General features: G+C 38.6%; 1 protein-coding gene across 1 annotated transcript in view; it reads left to right on the forward strand.

The window, feature by feature from the left end:
* ARHGAP10 (Rho GTPase activating protein 10) overlaps window positions 1-21505 on the forward strand; it is a 137976-nt gene that overhangs the window by 106783 nt on the left and 9688 nt on the right. The window contains exon 20 of the mRNA XM_053975411.1: window positions 11248-11410. Within this exon, the coding sequence (XP_053831386.1) occupies window positions 11248-11410 (163 nt within the window). The remainder of the gene's footprint in view (window positions 1-11247; window positions 11411-21505) is intronic.

Raw genomic sequence — 21505 nt, forward strand, 5'->3', positions numbered from 1 at the left:
GTAGCAAATGCAACAGGTTTGGGATTTCTCTTGTTTGTTTGTTGTATTCTTTTTCTTGTTTTTTTTTTTTAATGCCAGAGACTTAAAGATGGTTAAACAATTTTGTAGGGCTGTTAGAGCAATATGGGAAGAAAAGTCCTGTGTAAGGTAGGCAGTGTAATGCAGTCCGTCCAGGATGAGCAGAGAATCAGCACAAGTTGCATAAGTCACACCTGGAGTTAAGAAATGGGTCATGTGTAGCACTTTGTCCAACTACAGAACAACTTATTTTCTAAACAAACAGGAATATACATCTTAAACCACAGGGCCTGCTGATGCCTTATTCTATTTGAATATTCTCTCGGTGCCAAAATTTCTCCTTGGCACATACATGGAGATAGCACATTACTGTCAAAGGGGGGCTGCATTGTTCTTTTTTTAGGGCATTTGTGTCCTATCCCCCCAGTCTGGAATCATATGGGCTGTTTTTGATAGGTTGCTGCTGCTGCTGTAAACTAAATACTATATTTATAGTGATTTAGAAAACAGATTCTTCTGCAGAATTTGAGAAGAAATAAAAATTAGAACTGCTACTTAACCCTTCAAAACTTTGTGCTAACTTACATTGTCCTTTGAAGTATTTTGGGACACATAGTTATGAATGGTATGTTAGTGTTGAATAGGAGTAGCTGGTCTTGATTTTTTTGTGGGGATTGGAGTGAGACAGTGTCTTAATTTGGGTGATAAATTAATTTGCATGAATTACTGTGGCATTCAATTAAATTATTTTATCAGAGTAAAATGTGATACGTGTAATGGCTACATAGCAATATTCCCTCTCCCTACTCCCCCTCATCCCTTCCTGACCCAAACACAAGTAAAAAATCATAAACTTCATTTGGAATTACTGAACAGAAAACCTGAATGTTAGAGGAAGCCTTGGACTTATAATGAGGCGGCTCTTCAGGGCTGAAACAGCTCAGAACTGCAAGGTTGCAGGTGTGAAACCTGGCCTTGAACTCCTTCTATTTCTGAATTTGCTGCTTGGAAGTGTTTCTGTAACCTGGCACGTAGTAGGGGAAATGGAAAGAAAAGCAGCTACATAGGCATATCAAAAAGCCATAAGGCCCTGCACCACTTGCTTACAAAGCTATTGTTAACAGCTGAGCAGAACACAGCTTTGTTGTCACAAAATAAGTGCACCAATGTTAGTCATGAGGGGAAGATCAGGATGACTGCTGTTTGCCATGTGGAATTTCAGATAGTTTGTATTTCATCTTGCTGCAAGAGTAGCTCCTGCAATTCTATGTGATTCATTACAGCTTTTCCCACCTGATGGCTCCGAGTAGGATGTGTGCTATACAAAGTTAAGTCTTTTTGAGCTACTGCCAGTGAAGGTAAAGCTTTTCCTTATGTAATTATGGGTCCTACTTTCCTATCAGAGAGTTGACTTCTGCTTTGAGAGCTTTGGGTCCATAGAAGGTACTTTTTTCTTTTTTTTTAAGAGAGACAGAATAATTTTGGTCCACACTTTACATACACAATATACATTGTCTTGCCATTTTATCCCTGTGAGTAATCTTTTTGCTACAGTCTACTTGCTGTGCTGCTAGCAAAAATCAAATTTGTGTCAAGATGTAGTAAACATCTCCTAACTTTTACATCTCGTTGAATGAGGTATATCAGATCCTTGTGGCTGGTATGAGAATTGCCCTAGTTTCATTGCCAGTGCTTGTCTGTTTTCAGTGTATGAAATCTAGAGGCTGTAGAAATGTTCAAAGTAAACACATCCACGTGTTCACACACATACATACAACAGAAGTCAGGGGGCAGGGGAAGGGAACTTGAATAGACTTAAAACTAGGTTCTGAATTGAAAGAAGGAATGGCGAGTTCAGGAGAATGGGTCAATCTTTCCTTGAGGCCAGACATTATTAAAAATCTCTGACCTCCTATAGTAATCCTTCATCTCTTTAATTTTCTACCTTCTGCACACAGACATACAGGGGCAGATAATGCTGTAAGAAGGACAATTTGGCATGCTAAAAGCCACTAATCCCAGGCATGGAAGTCACTGACATGTCTTTACTACATGCCAGCTGTGCCCTGGCCAACCTCTATTGGTAAAAGTAAATTCTTTCACCCAGCACACAAGAGTGTAAGTAAAACAAAGACTTGTAGCTGTTCAGCTCTTCAGAAACCTTCCTGTGGATGAGAACATGCATTGCACTGAATTAGGGGTTTCCTCACATGCTCTTGCTTCTCTTCACTGGTGACAAGAATAGCAGAGATCTTGCAGGGGAGAGCTGGTGAACTTTTCATAAGGCTGATGTGCAAGTTAGAAAATATTCCTCTTCTTGTTATGCTCCCACTCCATCAGTGTTTTTCATTTGGTCAGAAAAAAATGTATTCTTGTTTGCCCGTTAGCTTCTGGAAGTCTTTGTCCTGTTTGCTCTTCTTTTTCTCTCTAATTTTCTGTTTTCTTCTTTTGAAAGTTGCACTTAGTGCAAGGTGAATTACATTGCTGTCACTTCTTTCCTTCCCTCCTTTTTTTGTGACTTGCTGAACCAACAGGGAAGATTGAAGGTGTTCTTAGGGGAGATCAACAAACCTGTCACCTGGATGTTCAATTGAAATGACTGGCAAAACTTCCCCCAGGGGCTGCTTATGTTGTTTTCAGTAGTTTTTTTTAACAAGCCATACGTATCCCGCTTGATCCATTCCTCTACTGAAGTCACTGTTGTGGCAAAAGGGGAGAGGTGAACAAAATGAGGAAGGAGGCACAGCCAAGTGTTAGCAGCATAGTGAAAATATTTCAGAGTGGCTTTCTTGTGAGAAACCCATCAGATACGGAATGTGGTAGCAGTTAGTCCTGGTCATTGGCCAGGTTGTGGAATTATTGGTGAGAAACTTCTTTTAAGAAGTCATAGGAAGTGACTGCACATGAAGCAAGCTTATAATAGCAAGAGAAAAGGAGACAACAGTATGATGTTATCCCTGTTTGACAGCTCAGGGAAAGAGCTTTTGAACACCTTACCTTTTGGGGGTGGAAGCACCCTTACAAGCACATCTCCCAGCTTATTGGTGCCTAACTTTCCAGCAAAACAGAAAAGGAAACAGAATAATATTTTCATAGACTTGGAATTTTTGATGGTATTTAAGAAGTGCTTCTGACTAAGGGAACTTTTAGGCCTGGTGATTTTTACCCCTTCTTGATCTGCTCTGGTTTTTCAGAGTTCTCGTTCTCATGGATTAGACTAGAGCTGTTCCCCTGTATATTTCAGTACAGACCTGGACCATAAGTTAATGTTACCTGGACTGGTGGACACCCAAACTCAGTGCTATCAAAAAAACTATGGAAGCGGTGGGACAGTCTGTTTATCTGACTATTTGTCAGGATTTTCAGGAAGTAGCTTCAGTTCATTATTGCATTTTTCAGCCATGAAATTGGTTGGCATCTGGCCAGCCTGGTAAGGCTGAAAATCATGTGTGGTTTCCTGCCAAGCTAGCTCTGGTAAAAATGAGTAATCGTTGAGTTTAGATACTGCTCTGGTTATCATGGTGTACACAAATCAAAAGAGGAACCCCTCTGCAGGTTTGTATCTGATTTCTGTTGTTTCAAAATTTAATTACGTGATATAATTAACATCCCAACGTTGTATCTGTGACTGTCTGGAACTGTTTTTTCACATTTTGAGGAATAAATAGGGATTCTTTACCCATTTTAGTTTTAGCTCGCTCAGTGAAAGGCTATGTGTCTTTTGGATTTTATTGATGCAAAGTAATCCAAGCAGTATTTCTTCTGATTTTGAAAGATGACCTGCAGTAAGGGGGATATTTATTGAAATAATTGCTTATTTTTTACAGGTTAATTGCTTAATAATATCATGTAAGTGTATCTCTAGAAAGATGATTGTTAAAAATTGAACTTTGCATTTTTAAAATGGACAAAAAAATCAAAAAGGAGGAGGGCCAGGAGAGGATGATGTCTCTGAACTCCACTTGCCTCTCAGTAAATTGCAGATGTTACTTAGAGGCAAGTGCACATTTCTTTCCCTTTCCTAACCCCAACTCAAACACCTTGTGGCCCTTTTGGCTGCAATTCTTGAGTTGCATCATCCAGTCTTGAGGCAAATTCTGTCTAGCACAGCTTCTTCCTTTTCCTGATGTATCTGAACCATTATGGAGTTGGGAAAAACAACCTTTGTACAGGAAAGCTACTTTGTGCCTAACATACACATGCTGCTACATGCACATATTTGAAAAATATATCAACGTTGGTCTTCGTCTAGGAAAAAACTGTAGTCAGCTCGAATAATTGTGTTAATTATTTTGTCTGAGAGAAAAAAAGTGCAGGGATCTGATTCTTGCTGCATGTGTTCTATGTGACAGCATGAAACTGATGGGAATGTGGGTTGTCTGCTGTCCATTTGCTCTGCTGCCTTGAGGCTGGATGAGTCTATGATGTCTAAATTTATGTAAGAACTAACTCCATACTAGGGCAGGGCTGCACTGTATAGGGTTTGCTACACTCCGGGGTTATTAATGGGTACTTTTGGATAATGGAATGTGGTAGTACAAATCTATTTTTCTGAGTTTTTACAGGAATCTGACCTCCAAAATACCCATTATTCAGAGGCACTGAAATAATTCTCTTGTTTAGTTTTAGCATTCACTATGGTTACTTTTTTAACCAAATAATAGGTCACTATTCACTTTCAATTAAGCTTTCACCTTGATTTGGAAACATGTTTAGAAAAGCAGTTTCTGTGGTCTGGAGGTAATAAACAATTGACCAGTTTTAGTGGCATGACAAATGAAAGTACACAGTTTGTTAATTTACTGAGAAACAGATGACTTGGCTTTATTACTTCAGAAAACTTCTTTGAAGTTTGAAGAAGTAGAAGAATATCTGAGCTCACGTGTTTGGTGTGATTTACCACAGGATGAGTGGTACGGTAAATAGTGAATAAAGGGGCAGCCCTGCATTTAGAAAAGGCTCTTCTTGACTGCAGATTCCTCTGGTAACAATCACAGAAAACTTTCTCCAATGGAGCTACTTCTAGCTTTCCAGGAATGGCTGAATCCTTTCCAGACTAGTTGGTACATTGTTTCATGAGATCATTTAAAGATTTATTAACTGTGTGAGGAAACGTTGGTTATGCTTTTTGTGTCTGCTTTCTGTAGATGCTGACGATCTAACACCTGGAACTAAGTATTTGCTTGATCAAGGATATTTATGATACCAATATTTTTTCTCTGTCTTTGATCTATGCGATTCCTATTAAAATGAAAATATAGTACATACCCACAAATGAATGTTAGAGCAAAGCTACTTTCTACTTGGTTGAACTTCTGGATTATTGTAGGACATTAGCTATTTAGGGAGAAGGAATATATGTTGTCTCAGAGTGGGATGCAGCTGTGATATTGATGGGGGAGGATGGGTGGCTGCACAGCAGCACAGCTGCTGCTTCCCCACCTCGTGATGCAGAAAATGGCAGACCTGAAGGTGGTAAAAGGGATTTTGCAGCATCTTTAACCTACTCTCCTCAGTAAATGTCCCCATCATCCCTTGTCTATAAGCCTAACTGTTTCTGTCAAAATCGAGATGGATTTTTATCCTCTTATTTTAGCATGATTTGCCTATGCAATGACCATTTAAAACATATATGACAGTTCTGTTTGGCGTATTCTGTGTATCTCAACAGAAACAGTCACATATTCCTCATTTACTCCAGAAAAATTCGCTTTCATAAACTGTTTTCATTCTCCGCTTACCCTTATACTGTAGACATTGGTTGTACTGTTGACATTAAAGATTAGTCTTGCTTTTAACTTTAAAACATGTAATTCATCAGTTTACTTAAGCTGAAGTTGGAAGAAAACCGTCACTTAAGCAAGTAACTGATAGTGTTAACTCTCTGCTCTTCATGGTTCTTAATACAAATGCTTTTTTCTTATTTAGAATTCTCAGAGTAAAGTAAGGATCTGATTATTGACACTGCCAAAGTATTTCGGGTTTTTTTTTTTCAACTTTGGATGCCAACAAAAAATATTCTTAGACTAGCCAGATGGAAAAAGGAGGAAAAAAGGCAGTGGGGAGACATGTCATGCTCAGTTAGGTAGAAGCTTAGTTCAGATTTCTGGTAAGGAAGGTCTGAGAGCTTTTACTATCTGAGGCTCCTTCAGATAAAAAGCAGAAGGAATTGAGGGTTTATGTATTTGCTAGAGAAAAGCCAGATATGAGGTAGATCTTAGTCTAGGCTGGTACTTTGGGGGTATCTGTTATTATGAGAAACAGTGACACGAGGCAGGGAAGGGGGGAAGGAGGAAGGATATTCGCGTTAGAAACTGAGGGGTTAGGAGTACCAGCTAGACACACTAGTAAATTGTTAGGATCAGCTTAAGATATTTATTATTTTCTAGATGGGGCTGGTCTGAACCATGAACAGCCATTAATGCAGAGCAGAGGGTGTCTGTTGCAGAGGCACAGTGAAAGCTCAAAGGCTTGTTGTGATTAGATCAGTGAAACAAGAAGTTAATTTACATGACAATTTAAAAGGATCCATGCAGTCAAAAAATTTAAATAGTATGCAAAAGGTGGTGAGAATGTGAAACAAGTTTTAACTCTCTTGATAGTAAAATTGGATCTTACACCTATTTGCGTAGGATGGGGACATAATTGTTGAAGCAGCTTGATGGCATCTCTAGAAAGATGGCCAAGCTGAAGGCACTCGGAGCCTTCCCACAAATATGATGAAGGGAAGGTAAAGAGTTGATGGCTGGAATGTTGACAGAAATTTGTGAGATGTCATACAGACTTACTGCTTTTGTACTGAGAATTCTTGTGTCCTTCATCTGTTCAGGCACTCTTTGGCACCCAAAAATGAGTGTAATATGAGAGAAAAAGGAGGGGGATTGACATTTTTAGAAGGAGAAGGTGAAGGCACCAAGAACACCAGACTGTATGCTCAAAGAATAATATAAATGAGCTTTAAAGGCAGTCACATCTTGCATGTTTTATAAGGTAAGAGCTTATTAGAATTCAGGTGGTAGGAAAGAAGAACAGGAAGTTTCTGGAGCTCCTCTTCGAAAGGACCTGTCAGTCCAATGTGGCAGTCAGCTTTTCCATAGGAGTGGGAGACCTGACAATGCTGCTCACTGGAGAACAATGCTGGAGATAAAGAGGAGTGAGAGGAGAGAAATAGTAAAAAATACTAGCCTATCAATATTAGGAGCCCCTGACTTCTGAGGTAAAAGGAAACCCATAAAGCTGATTCAGTTCCAGCATTGTCTTTAACACGCACTTAAAGAAACAAAACATATCAAAACTTAAAAGGCAGCTTAGGGTCTTTACTTTTTCTACAAATCAGACTGCAGGAAAAGGGCAGGGGGGTGGTAAAAGAGGAAATAGCTAGAAATCAATGTATGTTACAAGTTCTGAAGAAGTGTCAAAAAGAACTTAGTTAAGATAATCAATGTGTAATCAAGCAGAGATGTTCACAGGTGGGTCTGCTGCTAGATGAATATTTTGAATAATGCAAAGTCACCTAGCTTGTCTGAAAAACAGTCTCTGGTCATGGGGCTGTATAGCTTGGCAATGTTAATTTTTGAAACGCCTTGTAGCTTGCTGAAGAAGTTTGAAGCAACTGGAGGAATGCTGATGAAGTATCAGAATTTAGAAAGGTAAATACAAATATTTGACAATATATTTGCACATGGGACGAAGTTAGGAGAATTGCAAATAATGACAGGCAGTAGGAGTTGTGGTTATGTGCTAAGCTGCACCCATTCAAACAAAATAAGTGTGATTGTATTGAGAAACAAATGTACAGATTTTAGAGGGAAAATATAGCCCAGAATTACAAAAGGGAGCACATCCTTAGAAACAATGGGACTCTGCTAAGTCTGTTGATCACAGAGGCCAATCAGCTCACCATATTAGTAATTAAAATGAATGGCTAAACCAAGTGCCAGCCCTGGATGTACACATGGATCTGATGAGTAGGAGTAAGCAGTGGAATTAATGCTTAATGTTGTTCTGATGGAACCACAACAAAACCCAACAGAATCACATCTGATCTAGCCTTTTCACTGGGAAATTGTAACAGCTTTATAAAACAGGTATGTGATTCCAAAGCTGCAAAATCCCTCTCAGTGAGAGATTCAGTGTAAAACTTGAAATCATTGAAATATTGTCACACTGCACAAAAACCTGATATAAGAGGTAATATAATAATTATTAGTGCATATTACATGGGTCATGCCTGAAAATAAAGCCTAATAAAGTGAAGGTACATGCATTGATTGGCAAGCCTGTTAATTAATAACCAATTGATTCTTCATTCCCTTATCATCTACTGATGTTTTTGTCAATGACTATTTGGGAAATATAGTTTGACCCCAATGTGAGATGGGCATTAATCAAAAGCAGGTTATTAAGCTAAATGAAGAGGTAATGAGACACAGTCCTGTGGCCTCTGCCATGTACAGGAGTTACTGTAATTTCTGAAGTTAGCAGAACTTTTGGCATTGACATACAGGATGAAATCTTTGTGCTGTTGGAATCACAGCAACAACCCTATATTTTGAGGATTTAGGTTTGGAGCATATATCGTTTTTAATCATGAAAATGTGCTAGATGGTCAGTAATCATCTGTGTTTGCAGTTATACAAAATTGCTTCTTTCTGAATAAAAATATTGTTTTACTTTACAAAAGGAGATAATTGAAGACATCAGAAATGTAAAGTGTCTTTGAACATGTTTTTAGAGGGCTTTTACTTAATCCCATAGAATTTAGCAGGCATTTTCCTGTTTAAATACCTGATTTGTTTTTAGTGTTGAAAACCCATTCTTGGTTTTGGGAGTTCAGTGCAGTACAGACTGTGAGAAAACACTGGCTCAGGAAGGAAGAAGTAAAATTTGAGGAAAGATTTAACACACAATTTAATTGAAGATAATGTCAAACATAATTGCCTGTATACTGCAGTCTCCAGTGTTGACTCTGCTGTGCGTGACTGAAGTATTCAGTGTTTTGGGGTTTTTTTAACTACTTCTGTGTGTTCTGAGAAACAATCCAACAGAATATCCTCTGCTTTCTTTAGGGAGGTGCTGTGAGCTGGTCATATTTGTGATATTAAGACCACATTAATATTCCTTTCAAATGTGTTTTAGTAATGATAAGTGAATGGTTGAGGTAAATGTGGCCTTCTAGCATGGTACATAAAATTTTGATAATCTAGACTGTGCTACCCCTACTGCTTTGAAGGGAAATTGGGATAGATTAAAAGGACTCAACTCTACTTCCAAGGAATTTATGAAGTAAGGTTGCAGTACCGCTGTCTAACCTCTCAGATGTTTATCACTGTGACACATACATCTGCAAATGAGATGTAATTAATTAGTTTTTACCTGACACTCCTGTGATCCCCATGTTATGTAAATGTGAAGTAGCAGCACCGTGGCCTTGGTGCAGTGGGGAGGTGCCAGATGAGCAGGATTGGGCCACAGTGCAAGTGACTCATTTTCCCAGGTAATGTTCTCCTCCTCAGAGCATATCACACTTTGGTACTACGGGCTAATTTAGATCCTTAAATTAGCAGCTGCTTGGGGAGAAATTTCCAGATGATCACTTTTATCATTTCACTGTTTTCAGTTGTATGTCATTTTACTCTCTAGGGAAGTTGTTCTCAGAGCTGCTGGGAGGGGGGTGAGGATGAGATGGCTGGGGAAGCAGCTGAGTGCTTTGCTAACTCTGAGCTATTGTAGCAGAAGAAATTGAGGCTATGATAGAGTTAAGAGAAGGATTTTATCCATCAAGGGTGGCTTTTCATTGTCCACATTATTTTTGTTGTGGTGTTGCACCTTTTGTTAATTAAGAAAAAAATCATAAATGAAATCATTGCAACAGTAGTGCTTAGCTTGATGGAGTAGAATTAAGCTCAGTTGTTCCCTGAGCAGATGCTAATTAGTTTAGAAATAGAAAGTAATGTTGTACAGGACTTCATCTTGTATATTACTGTATACAGGAGATATAACTTGTCAAGCCAGCACAATATTTGAACAGCTTTTGATTGTATTATTTTGATGCTGTGTTAGGACATAGTTGTTAATTTTTTTTCCCCAAAAACATTTGGCCCCAAAAGAGCAAAACTCTTTTACAAAGATGATGGGGACAGCAGTATCTAATCCCTCTAGACCCTTCTGGTGGTGGTATTTGGCAGGCTTGTGGGTTGTGTTGATGAGTGCTACTGGGAGTAGGATGGATGGAAGAAAGGATGCAGGGAGCCTTGTAAAGGGTGGCTGGAACTGATCCTTATTACTGTTAAATATTGATATATTGAAAGCAGCTATAGGCCCCATTTGAGACTGCTGGCTTAGCTGTGCTGGATACTTTAATGCTTGCAAACATCCTCATTTCATGCACCTCCTTTAGAATTTATGAAATGTACAGCTGATGTTTAAAAAATAAAGATTGAAAGGAAAAAGCTATGTGGGTGAAGGTTAGCTTTTCAGTGAAGAATGTGCTGTTTGGCTTGATGTGTCAGCATAGTTAGCAGTGACGGCTCTGACACGTTGGTAACTTTATCTTATGGTCCTTGGGATAGGAATGCTATTCCTTCAATGTTTTCCTAATCAATCATATCAGAATATGTTGCCTCTCAAATGATATCCTAAGAGTAGCCTAAGGAAACAAAACAAATAGATCAAAATACAATGAGTTCTCTTAAAGGTAACACCATTAGAAAGGAGTAATAAAAGTAACATTCTTGGGTATTGTGTGTTTGTTAGGGATCTCTTGCTTATTCTGACCTTTCTAAATGTCATTTTTTCATGTTTGAGAAGACTGTGCTTATTGTATTTGAGAGCACTCATTTCCTCAAATGTGTGTTAGATTATCTTTAGAGACTGTGTTTTTAGGGAGACGTGCAAATGTGCATAGCTTAAACTATTTTCTTATCACAAGTGTTGCCTTTGTCTAAAAACACCTCCCCAAAATTTAGCATTTCATTCACATAAAACACAACTGAAAAGGGACTGGGAATATGCTGTATGTGAAGAAAGCCTGGTGAGAACCGTGGGGGAAATGGTGCAATTATACCTTTTGCAGAAATACTGGGAGATTTCTTATCCTCCAAAATACCCGGTGGAGATGGAACAGAAAGGTTTCTTCTCTTACATATTTCAGGACATTATCTGCAAGGCAGATTATTTAGCTTTATGAGATAATTCCTCGACTATCCTGACTTGTTCTCTCTTTCCTAGCTGACAGTCACAGCTCTCCCAGAGAAGACACCCCAACTGGGAGCATGGATTCTCTTTCTTCCCCGTCTCCAACACCTGCATTCTCCAGCAGCCCTCTTGGGCTCTTGGATGGAAATCACCTGATCATGGACAGTGGAGATCTTGCAGGCTGGACAACAAATCTGTAAGTAACTGAATATTAAGTGAGGATGTTTCCACTGGTATGATTGTGAAACACATTTTCCTTTTCAGTTTGGTGAGGAGTGATTTTTAGAAATTGCATATAATTGTGCTTGTTTTCTTCTGCTACAGAAAGATGTGTTTATGTATTGTGGTGGAGCTTACAGCCTACTTGAATGCTTGTAGGAAAAAATGTTCTTGTTCAATTGAAATCTACTTCATTTTCCTGTTACCTGTTATAACATTTTAAATGGTTTAATTTTTTTTTTATTTAAGCAGTGAATATATAAGTTATTAAGATTTTGGGCCCAACTTTGGGTTTGGATAACAGTGAGTGTGTGCTCAGATGCTATTGTCTAAGAACATCATTATTTTTAATCTCTGCTTAACAAATTAAGTGCCTGGTTTCCAATGGAAGTGCAGTCTGTCACTTTCAGAAGATGCTGTAAGTGTTCCATTTTTGAGTGTGACTTAAATTTAGCAAAAATTGACGTAGAAATGTTAATCCTATCTCTCTAATACGTGTTCAGGTTTGATGCACAAAAAGCTGACCATAACTTGTTTTTAAATCAGAGTTGAACTTGAGTTGAATTCTCCAGTTTGCTATTCATTCAGACTTTAACCACTATCAAGACAAACTTTTCCAGCCTTTAGTGCCAAGAACAATGGAAGGAACAGGTCTGGAGAAAAGATCTGTTACAAATATTTTCCATAATGGCATTCTGAGTAGCCAGCTCTGGTGATGAAACAAGTGTAAAATATATGTGTAGATGTATGTGACACAGGAGAATATATAGATAGTAATAGAATAATTTTTAATCATAAACTGCTGACTTGACTGTTTATTAACTAGAACAATTCTTTTCTCTCATATATATTGAAAGAATTCAAGATTTATAGGTATTTTCCGTAACGTTGTTTCTTCCATAGAGGTCTGAAGTTACTCTTCCCTTATCCTCTTGTACTATCCTCTAGAAGTGAGTAGAAGTAGCAATAAATTGTACTTACCAAAGAGAGCTGCATGTGTGGAAAAGATGCTGTAGTTGGTATAAAACTGGACTGTCAGTGAAAGCTAATTAAGGAACACAGGTTTAGCAGGACAGCGAAAATGTCACTTCAGAGAATAAAAGGAGGAGTGTTGGTTTTATCCAGAGAATTTGGGAACTTCAGGTGTTTGAAGGAACAGTGCAATTTTTTGTGTGTGTTTGTTAATTTTCATTAAAAATTATACTGCACTGGTGTTTTGGAATCCTGACTTGATGGCTTGAAGCTTTCTGCTCAGTTGGAAACAGTACTTAAAAGTTCTCTTTGGAAGGAAAAAAATAAAGGTGCATGGTATGTGCATTTAGATAATTTGTCAAAAGTAGTTTCTTTCTTCCACTTGCCTGTCTGTGAAGTCTGCTTAAGAGCTACCTCTGTAACAAGCCTGGACAGTGACAGAATAATCTGTGAATGTTACATTCTTTCTTTGCTCTGCTTTCTCACCTTAAATTGTCTTCTCTTCCTCTTCTAGTTCGGATGACTCAGAGGGCCCTGCCTTAACAAATAAAGCCCAAACCAAAACATAGAGCAGCTCCAGTGTAGTAATGGCAGAATATAGCTCTGGTAGCTCTCACAGCTCCAGGAAACGTTAGCAGTGGCTGTTGGTTGTAGAGTATTCTCATGAGATGGACTAATCCTTAGAGTTAGGTGAAGAACAAACCTGTTTGTGCAGGATTTCAAAATGTTTTGTATTGTGAGCCAAACTGGGACAAAATCAATTCTTAAATCCGCAGTATCATCTCTCAAATGGTATTGCAGGTGTTCACTGAGCTACAGCAAATGCCATAGTGAGTCTAGGGGAGATGGAATTGTAGCAGAGGATCCGGTTTCTCAAGTTCCTGCTGATGTTTATAACACATGGGTGTTACTTGTCGGAGATCGATCACTCCGGAGTTATGCAGTCAACAAGATGATGGTGACTTCTTTGTGGGAGAAGAGTTGCTTGCAGCGTTTCTCAGGGGAGGGATGTTGCATTGTGGGTCAAGATGTGTCAGATATTCCAAGAGCTGGTTTACATCTGGAGTTTGCTTTAAGCAAGAGTACGTGATGGGAAGCAAGAATACTCTTTGTGGTATTTGTTTTCAAGAAAGAAGAAGGTAGTTTTTTTCCTGAATGATAGCTGTTGTCACCATGATGTTTCCTGGCAGAGATTTTTGTGATGCATGCCCTTTCCCTCTTCCACCTTCCAAAGCAAGAGCTACAGCTTCCAGCATGGTGAGGTGAGCACCAAATGGAAGCAAATACACCCTCACCTCCTGATAGGCTCTAGGAGGGGCTTCATGTCCAGAGTGGTGAAAGAAGCTAAGAGAGCAAGGGCTTTGCCACCAATTTGAAATATCTCACAAAGTCCTGACTGCTCAATTGCCATGTCAGTACTTAAAGATGTGCTGTGCATACGGTGCAACTTGAAGGTGATGTTTCACATATGTGCCATTTTGAAGCCCCGTTAAGCTGTTGGTTTTCATGTCTGTAAGTGTGTGTGTGTGTGTCTGCCTGATGCTAGATTTTCTCTGAAAGCTCTGGGTGGACCAGACATATGTCCTGTGTTGTCACGTGCTGCTGTAGGGCTGAGTAGAGACTTGGGTGATGCTTGGCAGGGGTGGTTCTCAGTGGAGACCTGAGTTTGCTGCTTTAGGACTGTCATGCACCCTAAACTTTCTTTAACCTTTTTCCTGAAGTTATTTTTAACTTCACACTTCCATTGAGAGCCAAATACTAAAAATAAATATGTTTTATTTTTACATACAGTCTATGGTAGAACATAGCTTTTATTGTTTCCCCCCCTGCCAATCACCAAGTTACAGAGAAGTTTTTGTAGACACAGGATTCAAACTCCAAATAGCCTAGGATGGGCAAATTACCACTTCTACTTGATGGAGCACTGTGTCATAAACATGTACTGTTTGAAAATACCTTGTATCCAAGGATGCTTTGCACAAAGTGATCTCAAACATAAATTCCTAATTATAGCTGTGAGCTGGGTAAAAGATTGCTCTCCACTAGTATGGACATTTTTTCCCCTTAAGGTAGAGCAGCAACAGCAGTCTCAGTTTAATGTTAACCACAGCATTTGCATTCTTCCTTTTCTCCTCTCTAAGTGTCCATACAGACTCACAGTATGGACACACTCACTACACAGTTTCTGGTTTTTCTATTGCATTTGCCTAAAAAGTAAGTAAATCTGTGACATCTTTTCTTCAAGAGGCATGATAGCTTTTTGCTGGAGGATGTGACCCTGACATTACTCTCAATGCCTTCCTAATTGGCATTGAAAAATAGTGCACCCTAGTCACTCTGATTTTTATTCCTGTGGTGTATGAAACTCAAATTTTTGATAGTTTAAAATGTATAAGGCACACTTCCTAAGAGGAGTTCAGGATTTCAGATTGTAAGAGGCTGGATAGCCTTTCTAAGCTAAGTCCCCAAACTGTTTTGACAATAGCGATGGTCTTGGGTTTGGAGATGTGGATTAGAAGGGGTAGCTGTTAAACTGCATTTGAACTGTGGAACTATAGTCAATCTTCCCTTTTACCTGCAGTTGAAAGTTGGTGATACAAAGTTTGAATTACACCCTATTGCACTATGGCTTTGCACATGCAGAAGACAACAGTGATAGCTAAACTGGGTATGCACTTTGGTGTCTAATAAATATACCTAAGCAAGTAGAGATGAAGTGTAATTTAAAGTCCTCTTATAGTGAAGTAGGTGGTGTTGCCAAAGTTTCAGTATCAGATGTGGAGTGAGGCAATTAAATTTAAAAAGGGTGAGGGAAACTTTTTTTTTTTTTTGCAGCTGTTGTGGTTTGATTATAGAATTTACTTACAGAATCATTTATTGATGTGCAGCCTGTCCTATTCAGCCTTTCCAGAGTTCTGGCTGTAATGGCAGCTCACCTCTGATGGATTAGTACAGGTTTCCCTCATTGCAATGACTGATTTGTCGAAAGGTGGATTACAGGTCATGTCCTAAAATACTGTGGGCTGCCTTATGTCTTTTTTCACTTGACCTCAGAATGAACCAAAAAAGCTGAACGCTTGTTATTCTCTGGGCTCACTATGTGTTGTAATTAATATTTCTGAGGACCTTTTTCTGATAAGGAAAGATTTGTTGCTGTAACTGGCCTCTTGTTGTCACGAGATTTCTTTGTGCTTACAGTACAATGCCCTGTGCCAGGACTTATCTACAGACCTTACAGACTAACCCCTCACAGTGCTGGGTTTTCAGAATTAGGTCAGTCTTCCCTTTTTTGTTGGAAGTATCCTACTCTTACTGCATGATCAGTTCTTCATTCAAATCATGAAAACTAATGTCTTGTTTCTCAGCTGGAGAGTTCATTTTTGGGATCTGAGACTGCAGGGTGTTTGGGTTTCACAGGGGGCTGGAACATGGTGACTTTTGATGCTTGTTCTGGATGGAGTTATGATGCAGGATATGGAATAGCCTTCTTCAAGATAATACTGAGTGTCTGTTTGCCTTGCTTGTTCTTCTTTCCCTCTCTAAGCCTTTGGGATTTTGCAGTTCAAGGGGATTGAAAGCATTCTTGTCCCCCAAACATTTTCAGTAGTGTGGGTGAGTGCAGGGCTTGTTAAAGCAATTACATTTCTGAGCTAAGAATGGTAAGGTTCATAGTTTCCAAACTGAATCCCACCTTGCATACTTTTGTAGGAGCATGCAAGATACAATCCGGACAGTCCAAATACCAAAGTGTTCAAAGCCCAGAGGAGAAATGGAAGCACCAATATAAATGGATTTTCAGGAATGTGAAGGGACTGATAGAAGAGGAAATAATTCAGTCTTTTTTTTTTTTTTTCTTATCAATTTTTCTTAATTGGTTCTCCTGACAGTGAAATATTCTGTTACCCAGCTCAATGGTATGCAAGTGCTACACTGTGGGCCTAGTTTTGGGGTTTTTAATATCCAAAATGGTGACGAGATCTGTGCTGTGCAGCATTCAGGGTCTTTGTGACCAGGCTGGGAAGATGTAACTCATTCTTCATGAAATCTCAAGCTGTTCAAATTGCTGGTGAGCAAACTGATATTAAAAGAGCCATCAGATGGCAAGGGCAGACAGAGATAGTGGTGTTCTGCACATAACAGAAGCCTTGGAGATAGTTATTAATTTTGTTTGACTGCTGTGTGAATTCCCATCAGCCTTGTTATCTGCATCAGTAGACTGCATGTCTAGTCTCCTTAAAATGGTAATACTTTCTTTTTTGTACTTTCTGGCAGTGGTGTGAATTTGCAGTTTTACATAAATGATGAGTGAGTTCTGTTTCACTGTCTTGAAAACTTTTTATAATATCTAATGTCATCATCCTCTTTTATTGAAAGAAGGTGCTCTAGCCCCTGTTGGGCCATTGTGCTTGTTCTGCAGTTTGGTTTTGTTTCAGCTGCCACCTCTCCAGTGACTCAGCACTTCGGGAGTGGATTTAGCGGAGCAGGCACTTCTTTTTTGTACCCTTTCGTTATGCAAGCAGAGCAAGAGCCCTCATTTTGCAGCTTCTTTGAGACAGGCATAATATAACTTAGTCATGTGGCTCGTACAAAACAGACCTTGCCATCTCCTTGGCTGCCAGGGAGCTTGACAGCAGCACTGCTGTGTGAGCACAGGGTAAATGGTGTGTGTGCTCAGGGCAGGGAGGGGTGTGGATGCAATCACTGGGATGAGCTAAGGTGTCCTTTTTAAATTTTAAAAAATTAGTATTATTATTATTATCTTCTTTTCTTTTCTTTTCTTTTCTTTGTATTCCTCCAGGGCAACACAGCCCCCTCTTTATTTTTTTTTTTCCTGAAAGGAGCAGCAGTGAGCTATAAGCTTCTAGATGTACATATTTCACTTTTGCTTTGTCTGAATTATCATTTAAAAATGTTTTAACTTGGGACAGCTGCTGTAGACATTAGCTTTGGACTTACCAGACTGGCGTGAAAGATCATTTCACTAATGTGTTAGCTGCTTCACTGAGACTTCACAATCCGGGTTAAAAAACCCTCTATTTCAGTGCTGACTGATGTGCTCCGTATAAATGAGGGTTCAGGAAAGCTGCGTGCATGTCACTTACTTGAAATTTTGAGGATGCAGTTTCTTTCCAGGGGGAACACAGATGGGGAAATTCTGGCCTTCTGTTTGTCTCCAGCTTTGCTGCAGCTATGACAACTTCTAGAATTTTGGCCACATATTTTTCTGCTCCCCACTCCACAAGGCACAAAGGGATTTTAATGTGCAGGAAGGTGGTGGTCACTATTGGATTGCATAAAGAATCAGAAATAGCCCACACCCTTTGATACACACTGTCATCTTGTAATGAAACCTTGCAAGAACGCTTTCATTGACTTTGTCAGCCAGACACTGTGATACGACAGCCGTGGCGCTGCCAAACTTGTCTGAAACAACCCTTTTTTTTCTCAGGAGTTGCAGTGTAGATTCTTTTCACAGACTCTCTTCCTTGCTCTCAAGATAAGAGGCTGCTCTTTAGCTGTGTTACCTTAGGAACCAGCCAGATAAACATCCAATAAAATCTTGTTTTCAGAAATTTCTTTTTGAATATCAGTACAAAATCTCTAGCTTATTTTCAGTAAAGCCATTCCCCCCTCCTCCCTTTTCCCATCGTTCACTATGCTAGACAATAGCATTTTTTCCTCAAAGAGAGATGGTTATGTCAGCCTTTTTGGGTTTTTTTTCCTACCCACAGGAAATACATTGCCTTCATTTTAGCCTTAGGAGAACAGATTTCTTCACCATACCTTCTTAAAGTTGAGATGCTGTGTGATAACATGTGCAATACTTTCTAATATATCATCATCTTGATAAACAAGGAGTGCAAATCTTTATAGTAAGGTAACCTTGCTGTGACAAGAACCTTTTCAAGGAAAAAACAATAAAATCTAACCTTTTGTTGCTTACACACCGCGGCATTGGAAATTATTTTTCTTATTGAGTAAAACCTCCTGTTTCAGTAACAAGAATTAAGTGGTTCCTGAGGTAACCAACTACAATAAATTAAAAAAAAAAAACAACCTCACAACAAAATCCATAAATTCTAGAATGTGCGTAATAGTTAAAGCTATCAACTTTTAGTTTTTCTTTGTTTCTTTCTTCTTACCATGGTGAAACTATTGCTACTGAAAAATGTGTTGGGTTTTTTTTGTCTCCTGCTGGATGGTAGAGCATGATCTCTTGCTGGGTAACCAGGAGCCTAAAGTGACAGGCAAATTCTGCTGCAGTGTTTTCCCTACAGCTGTAAAGTATTAAGGAAATTCATCAAAAAAAGTGGGGGAGGGAGCAGCCCAGCACTCCACATACCTGTACTTCTGGAGTGTTTTTCCACTACAGCTGTTGGAGTGGCTCAGAATTTGTAGAAAACCTGCCAATTTTAACATGCTTCTATATAATCCTGTCTGGTAAAGGACAGTGTAGTCTTACTTGGTGATAGATTGCGCTTCTTGTTGAGTCTCTGTAACTAGAGAAATTAACATGCCATGGCATGGAGCTGGATATTTCATTTCATCTTCTGTTCCTTTATGTGCACACCTCTTTCCTTTTTTTTTTTTTTTTTTTTTTTTTTGTTTCCCTCTTTCTTTCCTCTCCAAGTCTCAGCAAGAAACCATCTGGTATTTATTCCAAGTATTCTTATGAATGACCAATGCTTCCCTGGGTCAGAGGGTTCCTTTTGTGTTCTCTCTGTTCTGAGCATTGCTTTGATGTCATTAATTCTGTGTGTGAGGTGCAGGTGGGGTGTGTTGTTCTAGAGCTGATTGAGTAAATTGCAGAGATTAACATGACGCATCTATCAATTAAATATTTAATAAATGCAAGTTTTAATATTCACTTGTTGAAAATCAAACCACACATCTGAGGTTGCACTACAAAAGGCCACTTGGTAGAATATTCTTGAATTATGAATAGTTTACATTAGAGACATTTTATTACTCCTTTGGCAATATACTTGGAGTGTTATTTTTCTGTTTTCAGTAGTTTTACAGGTTTCAGAAATGAGCCTAACACCAATCCTAATCACAGAATCATGGAATGGCTTAGGTTGGAAGGGACCTTAAAGATCATATCATTCCAACCCCCTTGCCAAGAGATTGATTTGAATTTAAGAAATAGCAAGGAAAATATTTTTCTCTAAGTCTCAGGACTGTTTTAAGTAGAAGAGTTTAGTCTGTGCAACTATGATACTTCTTTTAAATTCACTCTTGAAAAACTTTTTTCATGTGCTCACCTGCTGAGTTAAAATTAATTCTGCATGTAGACATTATGAGTGGGGAATGATGAAGAAATAATTTACTTTCTGGCAAACTTTATAAATTTTACAATACCACTGTTTTATCCTCAGTATTTAGAGAAAATGATCCAAATGCTGTGGTGTTCATTTTTTTTTGGTTTGTGTCTGAATGAAGTCACTTTTAGCTGAAGGTTTTTCTTTTCTCTGAGGAAAATTTTTCAATTATTAGGTAAAAATGGGAGGAAAAAGACAAGTTAAAGTGAAAGAAAACCCTAAAATTCTATAGGTGCTGTTCCTAAATGTATGTCATTATTGGAAGATGTAAAAAATTGTGCAGTGGAGGATCCCCAGGCAGAAAAGATGACTGGACATCCTCTTCCCAAAGATAAGCATAACATATGTTTCTAGACAGCATAATCCTACTCATCATTCAGTTTAATACATAGAATTCCTTTCCTTATTTGGTAAATGTGATAATTTTTAAAAGCGGAGCATGTTTTGATAAACCCTTCTGGTTATGATTCCAGCACATTTAAGTTTCATTTTTACTAGTGGAATTAACTATAGAATGCTGTTTTATAAGCTGTGAATTCCAGTTTTTGTTCAAATGCCATCTGATACGTTTCCAAAGGAAAAGCCATTGTCTTGTAATAAGAAATGTGACATTCACATTATAATGTACTAAATTAAAAAAAAAAATAAAAATAAATGCCTGCTTAACTATGTCATTGCTAGAATGACTATGAGATATGAGTTTGTAAAAGTTGAATTTGATTGTAAATCATGTTATGCAATGATGATAATTTCTTCTAGAAGTGAAATATAAGGGTGTATGATAAGATAAAAATTAGCTATCTAAGTTAGGTTTCCAGCTTTCTTTTATTCATCTACAATTATAACTGGGCTGATTCTTGATTCCTCTTTTTGCTTGTGTTTGCTCCATCTTGATTAGGTGTGCATTTAGACTCCCACAAAAACCTTCTTGACTGAGTTCTTAGATTTTGGTGGTGCTTTTCAGATCAGTGGTATCTAAGAGGTTAATCTTGGAGTAAGACAAAGTCATAAATGCTGTATTGGGAAGCCTCTATTTCTGAGGGAACAATTGCTGTGTGCAAATGATTTTAATTCCACTTCTGCTTAGAAACTGCTTGAAGTCCAACTCTTTGTTCCAAAGACATGCTGACAGCCAGCTTTTGGACTATTTGTTGTTTTGTCCATGCAGTGAAGGAAAGCCTTCCAGTGTTGGAACACTTCAGTTCTTTTAAGGTGTAAAATTAGAACTGTTCTTTATGTTGGGGACAACTTTGTGTGTTTACTAATACAAATGTAAAATTTGCCTGCTATTTCTTCTCCTCTTGTGGCAACTTTGTGTTCAGCCATTAACTTGATAGTATTTGAGCAGTGCATTGGTGGGGGCAGCCACTGAGACAGTGTTTGCACAGTTCCATGAAGATCTCAATCCAGAGCCAGAATCGTGATCCCAATGCTGGAATAGCTGCAGCCTCTTTAGAAATCTTCTCAGTTGTACAGCACTGAGGAGATTTTAAAATAGATTCATCAAAACTTGTAAAGGCGGAGTGGCAGCTCAAATAATAGCCTGCTCTATGCAATATCACTTTGTCTGTCTTTATTAGATAAGGAGTGGGGAATTTTGCCCTTTTATTGTTTATGTCATGCATTTCAGGTAGTTCTCCTTAGCTTAGGATGTAGGACATGTAGAAAAAAGAATTCCAAGGAGGAGTGCAGAATCATACAGTGGCCATTCCTGCAAAGTTATCTGGACAGTATGATTTGGTTTGAATTTGGAAAATCTTAACAGCTTGTCCAGTTAT

The sequence above is a fragment of the Vidua macroura genome, chromosome 4 (genome assembly GCF_024509145.1).
Source record: "Vidua macroura isolate BioBank_ID:100142 chromosome 4, ASM2450914v1, whole genome shotgun sequence".
Lineage (NCBI taxonomy): Eukaryota > Metazoa > Chordata > Aves > Passeriformes > Viduidae > Vidua > Vidua macroura.